At 45.4% G+C, this 18,703-nt stretch overlaps 1 protein-coding gene across 1 annotated transcript in view; it reads left to right on the top strand.

Annotated features, from left to right (window-relative positions):
* LOC126532151 (ATP-binding cassette sub-family G member 1-like) overlaps positions 1-14,128 on the top strand; it is a 36,976-nt gene extending 22,848 nt beyond the window's left edge. The window contains exons 9-12 of the mRNA XM_072288434.1: positions 391-492; positions 10,107-10,207; positions 12,863-13,018; positions 13,722-14,128. Of these exons, the coding sequence (XP_072144535.1) occupies positions 391-492; positions 10,107-10,133 (129 nt within the window). The 3' untranslated portion in view covers positions 10,134-10,207; positions 12,863-13,018; positions 13,722-14,128. The remainder of the gene's footprint in view (positions 1-390; positions 493-10,106; positions 10,208-12,862; positions 13,019-13,721) is intronic.
* The last annotated feature ends 4,575 nt before the right edge of the window (positions 14,129-18,703 follow it).

Raw genomic sequence — 18,703 nt, 5'->3', positions numbered from 1 at the left:
AGCTGCGTGCTGCCACGGAAAACAATCGTGCATTGGTGCTCAATAGGTTTGCATCCATGATCGCGACAATGAATCGCCAAGAATCCCAATGAACCGCCAATAAATCACCAAGGGCCACAAAAACCCTTCCGCACTTCTTGAAGGCTACTGGACTGTAGGAAAGCTTGTGACAGTGGACATTCCTCGGCGACTGATTCTTTAAATGACTGACAAGTACTGTTATCCTCTTTGCTTCTTATCCGTTTTCTCGCTTTGTTCCTGCACATGTGTAGGGTAGCCGTCCGGGTACCTCCATCGTTACCTTCCCTACGATTGCTTCTTCTTTTCTTTCTCACTAAGGTTAGCTTTCCACATATTTGATCTGTGGTGGAATGTTCCTATTTTTAATAGGAGACGGAGGAAGTCAAACGACAACATGAAGTACGAGTGAGGTACTGGAAGCAGTTCAAGACTCTTCTAAAGAGGAGCAGCCTTTGCGTAATGAGAAACAAGGTACGTTAGTAACTCTAAAATTAGTCGTAGGTAATGGATACTCTCGTTTTTGGAAGTAACCGGCGCTCATTCCAATACTGATGATAGTGCGTTGGTTGTGTGTGTAATTAACCGACCAAATTCGTGCAATGCAGCAGTAGATCAATTATATTTCTTATGTATACCTATTTTGACTGTACTGAATAAATTTTTGACGGACGTTTGCTTATTCATGCACGAGTAAACAGTGCGCCATAGACACGGAAAGGAATGGGCAGAAACCGCGATCGAAGTGCGTCGCTTGGTTTCGTACTTGTAGTTTGTTGATATCAGATTGAACCTTCGGCGTGCCTGCCGCACAGACATCATCGGACCGCGAGAACACAAATAATGTTCCGCCTTGAACATGATGTGTATTGAAATACAAGACCTCAGACATTATTTCTTCTATTTCTAAATTTTTTTGCAATGAAGCTGTTAGCCTCTAGTTAGTCGGTATATCTCGCGGCGCCCGCCTCAAAAAAAAAAAAAAAAAAAATACATTCAGCGATTAAAAAAAGAAGAGAGAACCTTCAGCAATTGAAGTGATGACTGCACACATTCTTTCGTACCACGCATACAACATACAGCACATCATTCGTTTCAATAAAGAAATGCACAAAACAAGGAAGGAAGAAGAAGTTTGGTTCGACGCAGTCGCACTGCTGTCTCGCTTCCTAGTGTTTTGGTATTTATTCGACGTTTTGTCAAATAGAACTGTCGAAGACGTCGGACGACTCACCAAGATACCTTCCCTACCGGAGGCCGGCGAGGGGGGGGGGGGGGGAGGCGGGCTTTGCCTTCCGTCGCTTCGATAGGAGCCTGCAGAAGAGCCCGATGTGGTAGCGGCGAGAGCTCCGTCATGACTACGCCTGACCTGACACCGGGCCAGAGGCAACCGACTGACCCTGAGAGCAATCGGGAATGTAAGCGATATAAGGCTACAGAAACAGACGATGAGTCTACGCGTATTGATGATTTTGACATAGCTGACATCACAGGTCTGGACGATGAAGGCTTCAGGCTTGTAAGTCACTACAAGGAGAGGAGCGTTGGAATCCCAGTGATTATTACCCCTGACCCAGAAGGAGCCGACCTGAAAAAAGTGAATCCCATTGTTCTGTCTACTTAAATTGAGAAAATTCTTGGCGCATCGCCAGTTAGGAGCCGATTTACTGCTCAAGGAGCACTGCTTCTAGATGTACAGACAGAAGAGCATGTGAACTCCCTTCTCAGTTGCAAGTCAATCTCAGGGACTGCAATCTCAGCACGGGAGCCCAATTTGTACCTGCAAAACACGTGCATGATTAGAGGAATACCGAAGTGGTACACTGGCGAGGAACTGTTGGAATACCTAAATCCACAAGGTGCTTACCATGCAAGGAGAATCACGCGACGCGTTCAAACTTCCGAATCCGATTGGGAGTCCAGGCGAATCAGCTCCGTGGTTCTTAAGTTCGCTCCAAAGACAGACCATCCAGAGACGATCAACTTGGGCTTCACAAGACACGAAACCATTGACTACGTTGAGACACCACCTCGATGCTTCAAGTGTCAGGGCTATGGACATGTGGCCAAGTACTGCCGTGGTGAGCAGCGGTGTAAGAGATGTGCAGGACCGTATGATTTCAAAACATGCGCGTGCAGCTAGAACTTTCTTTGTGCAAACTGTAGTGCTGGTCATCCAGCTAGTTATAGCAAGTGACCTACGCGGGCAGCGGCAATAAAGCGAAAGAAAACGTTTATCTTGGGGCCAACAGGAAAGGATGAGAAAATATGATGAAGAAAAAGGTGGAGAGTCGCAGAGAGTCGGACGAATTCAAATGGAGCTCAAAGAGTGAAACTGATTTCCAAAGCCTGAAGCCTTCTCCAGGAATCCAGGACACAGTGGTGCCATCGCGCAACGGACCGGCTAAAGCAGTCAAATCAATTAACAGAGGCCCCATAGTTGAGAAGACTGCTGAACAACCGGAACAGCGAAGTTATGTGTCTGCACTGCAACGACCCCAATCGCGTTGCAATGAAAAAACACCACAGGAGGACGGTCAACAGGTGCTACGTGCTCTCTTCAAGGCCTTGCGATCACACATAGAGAAGATGCCGGCGAGCACAATGAAGAACATGCTCGAAGTAGTCCTGGCTCTCGAGTCAATGATTCTAAGCTCTGCCTCTTCTTAAAGCTCCTAGCAATATGTATGCGGTCAGTACACAATGTTCGCCATTTCGCCTAAAGGTGCCACTTATTATGCAATGGAACTGTGCGGGTCTTGCGTGCCATTTACCTGAACTGTCGCTTTTTTACGCAACGTGCCTGTGCCAATATTGGCCCTGTCCGAGGCTGGTCTTCCAAGTTCCAGATCAGTTGCTGGTTATGTCGCACATAGAAACCAAAGTATTCCGACATTTTCGAACGGAAGCGCCATGCTATATGTCAGATGTAAAATACCACATTACGTTTTACCAGTTCAAGACCTTTGCAGCAGTGTTTCGGAAGTCACTGCTGTACAAGTGCGGCTGGGAAACCGAAGCCTCAGCGTGGCCCCCGTATATGTGAGCTCTCGCCTGAAGGTCTCGATGGGAGAAATTATAACTGCAACCGCTGCCCAGCTCCGAGGATTATATGTGGGGACTTTAACGCACACCATACTCGCTGGGGCGACAAGGCGATTGATGCACGTGCGAAGCAAATTGTTAGTGCTTTAGACACCGAGCGACTCTGCGGGGCAAATGACAAACAGCCAGCGCTTTTCGACCACCGGCCTCTTACAGTGTCATTGACTTGAGATTACAGTCAGCGGACATCTTCGCATCGTCGACGACGAGTAAAGATAGAATGGGCAGCGACCATTTTCCTGTCTTCGTTAACATTGCTGGATATAGAACCAACGGCCGAAGATCCTGTCCTGTGATGCATTGGGATACGTACAGGGACGGCCTAAGCGAATCATCTGGAGACCTGTTCGCAGACATGCTACGTAGCAAGAGATTAACTACCGCTGAGCTGAAGCTACCCGACCACTTCCCCGCTTCGGATCTAAAGCTCAAAAATCTATGCGCTGCCCGTAGAAGAGCGGAACGGAGGCTAATGAGGACGAAGGGCGACCCACCATTGAATACTATATAACAGGATTAACGCAGTGATTCGACGTTACACAAGGAAGCTAAGAAATGATCAATGGGCTACATTTTGTGCAAGCCTATCGGTCTTCACGCGAGTTCCAAGGATATGGTGGGTCGTTAGTAACCTTGCTGGAAACTTTCGACCAAACAAGCCATTTGAAGCCCTCACATTGAAGTTAGGCAAGACACTCGCTTGTCTTGCAAATGCCTTTGCTGAAATATACTCTTCCAGCAGATCAGCCGGCACAACCAACCCGCCTCCGCCGCTATCGTCGTCTCTAATGAATGCTCCTTTCACACTCAGAGAGTTGGAACTAGCTATGAGCAGTCTCCGACGTCGCTGTGCGGTGGGACCTGACCTTATCAGTAATCAGATGCTGACTAACCTACCGGTTGAGAGACGGCGTGATTTGCTGGCATTTTTTAACTAAGTGTGGGCCAGCAGGGATGTCCCACATTTATGGAAGGTACCATGAGTGGTACCAGTTCTGAAGCCTGGAAAGCATCCTGCAGCTCTGGACTCATGCAGACCGGTATCACTGACCTCCTGCGCAGCGAAGCTAATGGAGAAGACGGCGTGCACAAGACTCACTTGGTATGTCGAGCAGGGTCGAAAACTACCATTGTGCATGACTGGGTTTCGGCAGCGTCTGAGCGCTCAAGACAGTGTGCTGGACCTGCTAAGCCACATAGAACATTACAGTGCGGATGGCCTGTCGATATATGCTGTTTTCATGGATGTTTCCAAGGCTTACGACTACGTGTCTCAAAGAGCCATAATCAGCCAGTTACAAGTTATAGACGTCACGGGTCATCTCTTGCACTTCATACATACATTACTCAATGATCGTCGCATCAGAGTTCGTCTTGGCGACACTTTGATCGATGAAATACGTATTTCGCGGCGTGCCACAGGGGAGTGTTTTATCTGCCTTATTATTTAACATTGCCATGACTAGCCTACCAAGAGTACTAAACCATCGAACACCAGTGAATATATCTATATATGCCGATGATATCTGCATATGGTCTCCGGCTACCAGCATCACCGCCTCGCACGAATAGCCCAGGGAGCAGTAAATGCCATTCAGGGCCACTTGGCAACGATTGGATTATCACTATCAGCAGAAGAAATCATCATTCGTACTATCTTCTGGAGTGAAAAGAAAATCTACACGCTTGACGCTGAATTTGGACGGATACCAGATTCGACAAGTCACCAGCGTCCGGTTTCTTGGCGTTACTTTAGACCACAGGCTACTCTGGCACCGCGGTGTTGACCACGTTGTGGCATCATCGTCACCCAGGCTACATGTGCTTAAGCGAGTCGCTGGCATACTCTGGGGCAACCACTCGATGTCGATGCTACGGCTACATACAGTGTTGGTTACCAGTCGGATCCTGTATCAGCTACCTCTGATGTCACCATCAGATAGCCAATACGAGCGCTTAGAAGCCATCCACAGAAAAAGTATTCGTGTTTGCCTTGGAGTCTCCCAGCCAGCGTCAAACAAGAAAGCGCTCCACAAAGCTGAGTCACGCCCTCTACGACTTCAGGCTTCCCAGGCTCTTATGATCCAGCTACTACGATTGAGTGAGTCTACGCCCGGTAAAGCCCTCTTACGACACATAGGCGCTCACATTTTTATGTAGCACTGAACACGCTTCGCGTATTAGGATTGCGCTGCTTGAGACAGTGGGAAAGGATAGAACCACCCTGGACATTCGAGGACATCACATGCAACTTAAGTGTACCACGATTGCAGTCAAAGAGCTGCATTCCATCTGCAGAAGCCAAGCCATTAGTCCTGGAACATTTGAACACGACTCACCCTATTGACCTACAAGTATACACAGATGACTCTGTTAAAGCAGACGAAGGCCGCTGCGCAGCTGCATTCTATATTCCCTCTCGTAGACTGGCCATCTGGACTGTATAGCCTCGTCGACAGTTTATTTATTTATTTATTTTTATTTATTCAATACTGCCGGCCGCCTTTTGGTAGCCAGGGCAGGAGTGGGTACATGACGCTTTTCATATTAACGGTCCATCAAGAAAACAACAGTAACAGTTACGACAGAGAACCACATAGGCACACAGAAGATTACTGCGAAGCAAAGCAAACAAAACAAGATGCAAACGCGTTACATTCAAAAAAAAAAAAAAAACCAGAAAAAACGAGCTCACAAAGGTTATTGGCTAGAACTGACTGCTGAAAAAAATGCATCGGGTGATGATAAGGTGGCCACATCGTAGGGCAACTTGTTCCAGTCTGCTATCGTTCTTGGAAAGAACGACAGCTTGTATGTGTTGGTTCTGCACTGAGGCATTATAATTGTTTTGTCGTGTTTGTGTCGAGTCTGTCGGGTTCTGTTGTACTGCATGTAAGTGTGGAAGTCTAATTTGGTATGATTATTAATTATTGCAAATAGCATCTTCAGACGGTGCATTTTTCGACGAGATTCCAAGGTAGGAAGACCGGAGCGGCTAAGAAGATCAGATATCGATACCTGTCTTCCGTAGGCGTGGTGTATAAATCGCAGTGCCTTTCTCTGAACCCCCTCGATACTTTTTACATTCGTTTTAGTGTGCGGATCCCAGATCACGTCAGCATATTCCAGTAGGGGACGCACGAGCGAAGTATAAGCTACAAGTTTTGTTTTAGTGGTTGCATGTTTTAACCGGTGTCTTATTAGCCATAGTCTTTTGGATGCCACTGAAACCATGTTTTTAATGTGGGGGCTCCAACTGAGGTTAGAGCTGATCGTTACGCCAAGATACTTAAATTGTTCTACTGGTTCTAGAGGAGCGCTATTAATTTTGTACGAATACTTCAGTGGATCTTTCTTTCGGGTTAAGGTTATTTGTTTGCATTTCGTGACATTTAATGTCATCGACCAGTTTTGGCACCAATTACTAACAGCACACAAGTAGTTATTTAGAACGAGCTGGTCACGTTCGGTGAGAATTGTGTGATAAATTACGCAGTCATCTGCGAAAAAACGGGCCCGCACAGGAGAGTCAAGTTTTAGGTCATTTAAATATATAAGAAAAAGAAGCGGCCCAAGGACTGAGCCCTGTGGCACTCCTGAAAACACTGGAGCGATGGGTGAGCTTGAACTGGATATCTGGACGTACTGTTGCCGGTGAGATAGGTATGAATCAAGCCACTGTAAAATTTGTTGATTCTGTAAGACGTGGAAGGCGAAGATGTTTGATTCTGTGGAAGGCGTAGCAATAGCTTCTGCTCTGCTGAAACTAAAGACTTTGCCTCCACAGAATGTGGTTATCCTTACTGACTCAAATGCCATGTTACAAGAACTATACCGTGGTCAGCGATCCCTCAAGTTCCCAGGTGAATCACTAGCCATTGTGAAAGAACTCAACAACAAAGGCTTCACAGTAAAGTTTCAGCGGATTCTCTCCCACATTGGTATTTCTGGCAACAAAAAAGCTGATGCTCTTGCATATGCAGCGCTCTATCATCCTCCCAAAGTCAAGGCTCCAAAGAGTAATTAAGTGCACAAATCTGACATTCGAAATCACTTTGGGTCGCTTTGGGTTCCACCGCATATGCCTTGCGTAACCAAGAGATTGCAGCGAGACGAAGCCTCACTTGTATATCGAATAAGGACAGGACCTGCTAATACACCGGCCTGGTTATTTAGGACGGGGTGAATCAACACTCCGAGCTATACGGCATGCAACGAGACTGGAGACATCGAGCACTTCTTGTGGTCCTGCCAGAAATTCCAAGATGAAAGGGACGCTCTCCTGAAGAATATGCAAAAAAAAAGGACCTTCCGCATTCGTGCATGCAAGACCTTATATTTCCCGAGGGATCAGTTATAGCCCGCAAAGAAACTTCACGTCTTCCTATCGAATTCTTAAGAGACTGGTTTGATGGACATATGGTGAAACCCTTCAGCTGTATTGTAAGAGACGCTCGGGCGGAGCAATTGCCGGCGTTGATCGCCAGGCTAAACCCGCCTGTTGCTACAATTCACCACCACCACCACCACCACTAAAAAACAAGCATCCAAACCACATAATTGATGATAAGGCCCACCTGATAACAATGCGAAGCACGTAGTGCGTCCCGCGCATACCTTTCCCGGTAATGATTACTGAGGCGCAAGCTGACGCGGTGACGGCAGGTTGCGACGTGGGGAATGACGTCACTAGAATGTCATCGATAAAAGAACCAGCCTAGCAACTGGTTTCATTGTTGTTGAGGCACCACTGTGGGTCGACAACTCATAGTTCCGACTCCTGAGGAGCAGCGTGTATACGAGGAGTGGCATAGGGAAAAGAAACGGCAGTACGACCAGCGGTAGGGTGCTGCCGCTTGTCGTATTGCTGTGTAATGGCAGCACAGCGGAAGTCCGCATGTCCACATTCTCCTCTGACGGAATAATGCGTCGGAGGAGGAATTGAGCAATAAAGCATTGCATGCATACCTCAGCAGTTGTAGTGATGGTTTCCGACAGCTTAGCTGGACATCCACTTCCGCATGGCCGCGATGGCGAGTGAACTCCTTTCGTAACGTGACCGGCAGCATTCTGCCTTTTGCCATTTTTCTGCTTAATTCTTTGAGATCTGTCATATTCTTTCCTTAGTTCCCTTTCCCTCAAGTGTACATATGCTCTCAAACAACAACAACAACAACAACAACAACAACAACAACAACAATAATAATAATAATAATAATAATAATAATAATAATAATAATAATAATAATAATAATAACAATAATAATAATAATAATAATAATAACAATAATAATAATAATAATAATAATAGTAATAGTAATATTATTATTATTATTATTATTATTATTATTATTATTATTATTATTTACCCTTAGAGTAGGGTCACTATCGATAAGTTCGCTTGCGGCATTGGAGTGTGATTTGCTGTGTACTGGAGTGTCATTTGTACATTTACGAATGCCACTGTGTTCTCCCAAGCGCAGGCCACTTTCGGCATGCGCCTGACGGTCAGCCTGCTCTTCGGCCTGCTGCTCTCCGTAATGTACTACGACTTGGGCAACCGGGCAGCGCTAGTGCGCGAAACGATCACAATGTACCTCGTGGCGATGCTGCTGCTGCTCTTCGCATACTGCGGCACGACTTCCATAACGTGTAAGCATCGCTTACGCCCACGGCGGTCGGCTGTCAGAACGCCGAAAGATATAGAGTTGCTAGAATTCAACCAGGGGTGCTGGACGTGAGCCCCCAGCTGACAAACTTTAACATGCCGCTCATAATATTATTAAAGTGTCATAGCTCATTACTTGCGAGACAACTAAGTGCAGAAGCAACTTGAAGTCTGATATGAAATTTGAGTTTTATGAGAACCAGTTTTTTACAGCCTATAATAAATACATTTTCATCGCAGCATTGGCAATCATTTTCGTAAAACTCGGCAAAAAGTACGTAGGACGCTGAGAGACACAACACGGGCGCAGACACGCAACTGAGATTTTATTGGGAAATACCATTGTGCATACGATACACATGATGCTTTGTTCCAGCAAAAATTCTGTTGTCGGTCACTGTCCGAGTTGTCTTTCACCGTCCCTCTTCCCTTTTGTCTAGCCTGACGAAAATGTACAAACTCACTCAGCTCTCGACGCTTCCGCATTAGTAACCATGTTTTTACTTCTACGCGTCACAATTTTTCTATATAGTGCGATGCCTGGGATTGCTTTGCTTGTGTGCTTCTGTACTTAATTTCGTATTACGCGAGTGTGGCGATGTTGCTTGTGCACAATACTTTTGCTACTACAATTAAGCACTCATCTTCTATAAGGTGCTTAGTAATCAAATTTTGCGTGTGTTCATTGATGGTAAGAAACTGATTCATAATAACCTAACCAAATTCACTACCAATTACTTTTACTGTCTATTGTGCAAGGTAAATTTAAGAAAATGGCAGTGACGTCTTAGAAAAGTAAATTGTTGAGTATTTTGCCAGGTGCACAGAAATCTTATAATAGCTTTGAACATGTAAATTGCCTCCTAAACGTTTCTTGTTATAATTACTTCTTGGCCTAATGTATCTAGTTGTTTTTGCTGTCTTTGTTTCTGACTTTTCTGTTGATTTAAAAGTATTTTCTTTGAATCTTTTCTGTTGTACAATATTACCATTTTTAAACATCTTGTTTCTGAGTTGCTTATGTTGTTTATATTTGTTGGCTTAATTAATATTTAGGGCACTTCTGTTTTTATTCTAATTGCTCAGGATACCAGTGTAATCTCAGATGCCAGCCAGTATAAGATAATCGAGAAAACTTTCAGCATTGTGATTTTAATATTCCTGTTACAAGTCATTCTTTAATATTTCATTTCCAATTGTTGAGGAGAGATGAATGCTATTTTAGCAAATGGGCATACAAACCACGGAGATCGCAGCAGGTGTACCAGATTATATTCGGTGCAACGAAAATGCTTAACACTTCCTTTTCTTTCAGTTCCTCTGGAGATCGATGTTCTGCTAAGGGAGCAGAGAAACTGCTGGTATTGCCCAAGTTTGTATTTTGTGACACGTATACTTGCGGACGTGCCGTTAACGGTACGTGCTACTATGGCTATAAGGATCTCGTTATTATGGAACTCGCATATTCTTCGCGCGTGACAGGGGCGGAGTCAGAGCAGGTTCAAGAAATAAGGGGGAGGAGAGGGCTCATTAGAACGAACAGTGGACCGGGGGTAAGGTAGGAGCGTGCAATTTCCAAGCACAGCCAGAAACAACCAGTGATGTCATCCCACTGGAGACGATGATTAACTGAGGACAATCCTGGCTAGAGACGTAAAATTTTATGAAATCATGATGGGCGTGAAAAAAAAAAACTGGGTCCTTTCATGTTTTTCTTTCATAAAAATATCAAAAATTGAAATAGAAGACGATGGCACACAAAACTATGCAAAATCAGACACACATATTTTTTTAACGCTGGAAAGCATATAATTTTTACGTTATTGTATCATAAAAGTCCCAGCAGGGCTTCCGGGGTAAAAATCCAGGCACGATTTCACATCAAAGCGTCAAGACCGACATTGTATAATTATGTGTCCGATTCATTTCCCCTTGACGCGTCAACGCTTCGCTGTGCAAGGACGAAGCTATCCGGACATTGAGCTTCGAGTGCACGTTCACAAGTTTTTGCACGCTATCCCCTGCGAGCCTGTTGCGTAGCTTGGTGTGCACATTTCCAAACTCGGACCAGTTTATTTCGCATGCCTTAGAAGAAGGGAGACTCTGCAATACGTGACAGGCGAGAGGGCTTAAGAGTTGGTTGAAATTCCTTGCTACCACCTCGATGGATTTGAATCAAGTTTCCCATTTCAATGAAGCATGGCCGCTGCTACACGGTCGAACAATCAGAACTGAGTTAGTGTAGCCACAGGTTTAGCTCACTCGGCATGACGGTGCTGACGACAGCCTTTTAGAAAGAATAATTTAGATACGTCGAAAGGAGTCAAATCACTACAAAAGAATCCCCTGGGGAAGGTCAGCTTTTTTTTCAATTTTATCCTGGTTGAAAAAAAAAACAAAAAAAGGCTGTTATTTTTTCTGAAATTCTCTATATTTCATTCAAGCGCTTACATCTCTAATCCTGACACAGGGAATAATATACAGTGCTCACGGAATGAAACGCGACAGCGAGTATTTGGTAGAACCCAGCATATGTGCAGAGAGCTCGAGAGTACCATGTCATGTCGCTATGAATCTGGTCACCAAAGGTGACTCGGACTCCGCTCTAAGTGTACGCACTAAAGTTACGTCGATGTGACACGAACTGCAGCCGGTGGAAACGAAAGTATGGGCATTAGTTAATCCTAAATTGACGCGTTTCATTCCGTGAGCTCTGTACCTTGGTCAATGCTGCAGCGGTTACTTTCAAAGGTTATAACGTAAGCAGTCCACCGTTAAACAGCTATATTGTGCAGGTAACGAGGTAACAGCATGTCTGCTTAATTGAAGGAATGCGAAATGTGGATGATAAGGACATTGAACGCTTTGACATCTTTGTCTTAGATGTAGTGAGTGAACTGAACAACACCGGTAAATATCTTGGCTGCATCGCACACACACGCACCCACGCAAGCTCTCTCTGAAACGCATACACACACGCGCACACACACACACACGCACACGCAGTCACGCACCCCCCCCCTCCCCCCTACACACATGTGCGTGAGGGCTTTGATCAGATAAAATTTAGTAAAGTGTTTTTTAATAAAAGTGAGGCTTCAGCTTAGGCTGAGCACTATGTACTCACGGAATGTGCTAATAACCTTCAGGCTACTGCAATTTTGTGTGCAACATTGACCCAGAACTCACATCAAGGCTACCACAATGTCTCCCATGGCATCTGGAGACCCTCTATGACCGTCTTCCACTAAGAGTACATGAACAGTCTTCTTTTTCGCAATGACCAGATTACAACTCCTTGTTGTGACCAATGCGGCGCCGTGAAGTCTCTAGACCACATCTTGTTTAAGTGCCCAGCTTACAGAGACGAGCAACAATGGTGTCAGATAAACATGGACAAGCTCGAACAAGGCCCCATATCTTCGACACGGATGCGGCGCCCTTGGCCTTGCTCATGTATACAGCGCAAAGCCCTGAACTTCTTGTTTCAATACATCCATCATTAGGTACGCTCTCTAAAGAGTGTTAGACCTGATTGGGGATACTACTGAGCAGATCTAGAGGAGAGGCGACAGGAAAAAACTTTTGCATTACTCTAGATGTTTTAGCTCATTCGCTGCTTCAGAAGCGATTGTTGATGAATTATTCCTGGAGGTAGGTTTGAATGAAGACAAACGGGCCGGTATGTTAAGCAGGCTGCTGCTTGTGTTGATAATAAAACTTTGTAATTCTGTTAACAAACAAAATAGTTCGTAGTTCAGGCTGTGGATAATTCGGCGAACTGTAATAAAATACCATAAATAGGTACTATCAATAAATGCAGCAGCTACTTACCTTGTAATATTTGCCTGCCCCCCCCCCCCCCAAAAAAAAAAAAAAAAACATAGCGTAAGTATGGAAAACTCTGGATTGTTTTTTGTACATCCTACACTGCCGATTTTTAAGTTCCGTGTGAGATCTGTTGATTTCCCTACACATGGATTACATTCCTGCCTTTTACCACTTTCTATTGTGTCTAAAGCAACGAAAGGTTTTGTAGTTTTTGACGTTACTCCATATATATTTTGGCAGATTGCTGGTCCCGTGGTCATGATGACTATTGTGCACTGGATGACGTCTCAGCCTATGGAGTTCTGGCGCCTTGCCATCGTCATACTTTTCTCCATCCAGTTTGCTTCTACGAGTGAAAGCATTGGTTACGTCTCGTCCGCTCCGTTCAGTCTTGAGGTAACCGTTTTGAACCAGAAGCGCAAGATATTGTGGCGGTGCTTGCACCTTAAGATGTATTGAGTTTTAGGAAGTTGTATCACAACCTTTAGAGTGTACAAACTTGTAAAACACTGTTTTGAAATTGGGGACGTTGTATATAACTAGTTTTCGATGTATCCAAAGGAAGTCTTTCTAGCAAGCGCGGCATCGAAACAGTGCTCACATTTGGCAGGCGTGACACACGAGGGTGGCCAATGTGCTCGCCTAAACTAACCGTGGGAAAAGTGGCTTGAAATTACGTTTTGGAGACGTTGCACATTGAAGAACACAGGCATATGAAGCGTCTTTACCATTCCGCACGAATTTTCGCGCATATCGCAAGCGAGAAATGGTCTCCCCAAATCGCGCAACCTCAACATTATGCTGTTAAAAGTGAGTTTTGAAAGTTCAAACGCTGTTCTAACCTGAAAGCTACATTCAGCTAAGCGTGGTATAAGCCCGTCGCGTTTTCCTCTGATTGGACAAAGTCTTTCTGTTCGAGAGACATGAGTCTACGAACAAACCGGAACTGAAAACCTTACAAAAGAGAGGCTTCGTCATGTCTTGTTTCGAACCGTGCTTTAGCGCCGTGACAAATTTGGTACGAATTCTTAAGTAGCCGGATATTTCAATCTGGTTAAGTGTTTTCTACAATGTAACCTTATGGCCTTGCTTTTTACAGGTTGCCACGCTGGTTGGACTGCCCGCTGCGACTCCGTCATTCTTGTTCTGCGGCTACTTCGTGCCGCCTCGATATCTGTTTCCGGCCATCAGGTGGCTCACGTACACCTCGCATTTGTACTACGTTCTCCGTGGCATCATGGTCGCGTTGTATGGTGGCGGACGCGGCGAGCTAAAGTGCGACGAACGGGACAGCGACGTGCTTTGTGTCCCCATCGAGGGTGAGGCGGTGCTAGACATGATGGAGTCGAAGGACGTGGACCTGCTTGCTTACTCGTTGGCAGTGTTGGCTATAGACATCTTCTTGAAAATTGTCGCTTTCGCTCTTCTTAAGTGGCGATTACGGCGCAAGAAGTGAGCCCTGTTTCACTGCATTAAAAACTTGAGTGTCACTGGGCCTTCGACAAATTAAAATATGCGTAAAAAAATACTTCGGTTCTCTGTGTTACTGTGGAGAATGGTACCCTAGGTCTCGTGCTGTGGTGCCTTGTTATGCAGCAATATTTCCTTCGTGATGAAGTATTGCGAGTGTTGATGGGCGCAATGTTGTCCAGAATGGAAGCAAAAGATCCTAAGTGAGCCTCCTGAAAACGTCTTGGCTAGCTGGAGGATGAGTTGTTTCTTACGTTAAAGTTGAGTATGACTTCACCAAGCATTTCGTCATATGTACATACGTGGCGGACTTCCATCGAGTTACAATATAGATGTGTTTTTCCATACGCTTAGAGAGTTGCAGTGATTCCTCCTGAAGTCTATAAGAGAGAGAGAGAATCTGCCGCACGTTGCCGTTGTTATCAGATGAATCATTCCAACCAGCAGTTATATTCATAAAACGCAAGCGATGTTTCAGAATGGTTCGAGCTGCGCTATTTCATGATGAAGAATTTTATTGCGATAGCAATCATATGGACACAACAGGCGGATTTCTGTCGTCGGCGTTGCCGTGAAGTTCTGTAAAGTCCAAGGGCGGTAAGACCGTCTCCGCGCGCTGTATGCAGCATGTGCAAGTGAAAGCGGTCGAGGGTGAGCCAGCGAACGCGGTACAATTTCACTTTACGCGTGCGAGGAACGCGGGCGGGAAGCGTGTAGGGTTTCGAGAATGGGCTAATAATAGCCAAATTGGGCGACTTTTTATGCGGGTTTGCGTCGAAAATTCCTAGTTGGCTACATGGCTATATACGGGCTATATTTTTTCTCTTAAGGACTTCTGACTCCCGAGGACCACGTCAGCAATGTCAATATTCGGGAACGTAGGTTTATGAAAACCCAAATCTCATTGCTGCTTAAAAGATATGTGGGCAGTCTCAAAGGTTCCGTTTTTAGACAATGCCAGCGCATAGAAGATGGCGTTAAGTCATGGCTGCCATCTTTATACGTCATTCCATCATTAAGCTCTCTTCTTTTTGTCTTGATTTGGGCGCCATCTGCTGCCGGTTCACGCGTGTTTCATTAAGAAAAACGGTGGGGCGGACAGCTGTCCCCTATAGCGTTCGGTGCTGGCTGCCATACAGTAAACTATTGAGGACTTACACAACAGCTCGAGTATTCGCACGCATGTCGTGGGGCGTCATTTTCGTCCGTGGTCCTTTCAATGTTTAGAAACGTTTCCTCGAAGCTGATTGCTTGGTTTTCCTGGAAATTGCTGCTTTATTTATTTGCCCATTACCTTTATGAAAGAACTCAGTGCCCTACCACTCGGTGAAGAAGGATGACCAGCGAAGCTCTCTATGTGGGCCTCTTAATGGCGAACTGAACCTTCGCCGCGGATCATGCCGGTACTGTACTATCTTCGAGATTGGCCCACGTATGGGGAGGGCTTAACGCCAGCTTCACTTCCGCCGCAGTGCTGGTATTGCACTATCTTCGGGATAGGCCCACGTATGGGGAAAGCTCAACGCCTGCTTCGCCTGCGCCGCGGGTCGGGCCGGCATTGCACTACCTTCGGGTTCCGTCCACGTATGGGGAGTGTTTAACGCTTGCTTCACCTCCGCCGCGGGTCGGGCCAGCATTGCACTAACTTCGTGATCGGCCCACGTATGGGGAGTGCTTAACGCATGCTTCACCTCCACCGCCGGTCGGGCCGGCATTGCACTATCTTCGGCATCGGCCCACGTATGGGGAGTGCTTAACGCCTGCTTCATCTCCACCGCCGGTCGGGCCGGCATTGCACTATATCTGAGATCGGCCCATGTATGGGGAGTGCTTAGCGCCTGCTTCACCTCCGCCGTGGGTCGGACTGGTATTGCACTATATCCGAGATCGGCCCGCGTATGTGGAGTTTTTTCCCTTACGACACGAAAATTTCCTTGGAAGGTAGAGGTATAAAGCTTCGCTGTAACAATTCGCCAGTCGCTTTATACAAAAAATATTACCCCTACTGTCTGAGCCTGTTTTGTCCCTACTTTCAATGCTATTTTCGAGCGCAGCCGTTGAACGCGTGTTCAGCCAGGTTTCGTTGAAAAAGAATGATTTGAGAAACCGCATGTCGAATGAGACACTGTAGGATCGCCTTCACGTTAAGTTTGGTCTGGCAGAGAGTGGTTACTGTTGCAAAGATTTCGAGCAAGATGAACAGTTTCTGTCGTGTCGGAGCTCTGCAGTTCTATATGGTCCAAGTGGCAGTGGAAGTTCATTCAAATTTGGCTAGATTGTATATTTAATCCATTTGCGTAAATCCCCAGGGCGAGAAGTATCCACTGGGATTCTACGCAATGTATTTTTTCAGACTTTGTTTTTGTCAAGCAGCTTTGTATTACGTGAAAGTTGCGATTGTTTCATGGTACTTCTTGAACGTTGTATAATATTACAATGATAAGCTCTGTAAATATATGAAAAACGATGTTCGTCCACAGTGACGATGGCAAGGCAATGGATCACCAAAGGTCGGTGAGTGATAGCCTTGCCAACATCAGGATGACGACTGTTCATGTTTCATACCGTACCCCTGCGACAATTTTTGTTCCTTTTAAACTATGTTCGTAGGAGTAATTGAGATTACGGCATACTTTTTATATGCACGTACTTTATGATCATTGTAAGGCCTCTTTGTTCGCCTTACTAGTCATTACATTGTATGTGCTCACGTGTATTTTCCAGCTGTGCTGAAAAAAGAAACCGCGTTCGATATACAGAACAGGTGTTTGTGGTACTGGTAATACTTCCGGTGTTAATATGTGTAAAGGTGTATATAGTGTTCGGACTTCCTAGTCTTATATATAGTGCTTCAATTTGTTATACAAAGGAATTTACTTTGTACTTAACTTCATGACAGTCGTGCACGACCCGTAAAATCTATTGTCTGTGTTTCCTAGTAGAATTAGACTTTTTTTTCAAATTGCACTGAAAGTAAGGTACACAGCCCCTCTCGGAAATTTGGCAACACACTCATTCGTGCCTGCATTCACAGAAACTAACGTACACGTTTTCATATGGCACGAATCTTTCCATAGAATCCCTGTTTAAATATTGCGCAGTTTAGCACTTTTCAATACTAATACCACCTGTATTATTGCCAGTGCCGTAATCCAACGGGCATTTAATACTACAAGCTATAAATCACCTCTTCTGTTATGGACCAGCAGGTCCTTCTATTTGTTCCAACTCAAAGGTGAATTGCAGTTACAATTGCCCCTTCTTTGCACGAGGGAAGTTACCCGCCGTGGTTGCTCAGTGGCTATGGTGTTGGGCTGCTGAGTACGACGTCGCGGGATCGAATACCGGCCACGGCGGCCACATTTCGATGGGGGCGAAAACACCCGTGTACTTAGATTTAGGTGCGCGTTAAGAACCCCAGGTGGTCGAAATTTCCGGAGTCCTCCACTACGGCGTGCCTCCTAATCAGAAAGTGGTTTTGGCACGTAAAACCCCATAATTCTTTTTTTCGCACGAGGGAAATGCGAGAAGTTTCAAGTTTTCTCTACAGTCCAGTCTGCCTCCAAGCGGCAGCATTTGCTGCTTACCAGGGAAAACTAGAAAAAAATGAGAGAGAAAGAGAGAGCGGGAGAGAAATAACGTGTTTATTTTAAGAATCAAGCTTAGGAAAGGCATCCCTATTCCAAAATGCCTTGATCTTGGGCCGCCTACCGGGCACTACATCGTGACCAGCCGAAGATGATCCTAGAGGTTGGAGCTGGCAATATTTTTCGCGTCTTTTATAGAAAAATGCCTCGGGTAAAGCAAGGTGTGAACTAAAGTTAGCTCACAACGTGGCTCAGTAAATACCAGTGACGTCATGAGTAAATCTGAAAAGAAATTCTTCGGCTCATTGTAACAATGAGTGGTGTCCAACTCCACGTATGAGTGCCTGCTCTCACTAGAATTTTTTACGCAGATCTTGAGAGCAGTTTTGTGCTGGTTACATGCGCCGAAAGTAATTTTGGAGCCAGAAATATGCGGTGAAATTTGCACACCATTTATAGGACACCTGCACAAGATCATGAAACGGTTTCGCTATGTTTTTGGCTACATTTTTCTCACGAAAAAATTGGCTCTGCCTAGCTTTGGGTTACATTTTGAGATCATTTGGTTATATATTGCTGGGGACATCTGGCAACCCTGTCCACGTGTCACACACGTGCGGGCTCTCGCGATCTCGGGATTAGCGAGGCAGCCGCACCGCAATTTGCTCCATTTGCAACGTGCCGCACGACACAGATTGTCCGCGCCAGCCAACATACTGCGAAATCAAAACATCTATAGAGCTGCGCTCAAATTCCGCATTAGGGAGCATCGTAATCGCCGGTGATTTTTTAACAAAAAGTTAATCATGCAGCGATGCAGGGAAACAGGCTGCACTGACGCAGGAGTTTGTGTGATTGGATACAAAACTCTGTGCAAATCTCACTTGTTCTTTGCTCTATACATGTACTTAATAATGTGGTTTTTCCAACATAGGCTGGCAGCTGCATTCTTTGCAGTGTTGGGCTAAATGATTGGGTACTCAGCCTTTTAGTGAGTACGCATGTTCTCTCGGTCGGTAGTTCA

The sequence above is a fragment of the Dermacentor andersoni genome, chromosome 5 (genome assembly GCF_023375885.2).
Source record: "Dermacentor andersoni chromosome 5, qqDerAnde1_hic_scaffold, whole genome shotgun sequence".
NCBI lineage: Eukaryota > Metazoa > Arthropoda > Arachnida > Ixodida > Ixodidae > Dermacentor > Dermacentor andersoni.
This window is presented reverse-complemented; position numbering and strand designations above follow the sequence as displayed.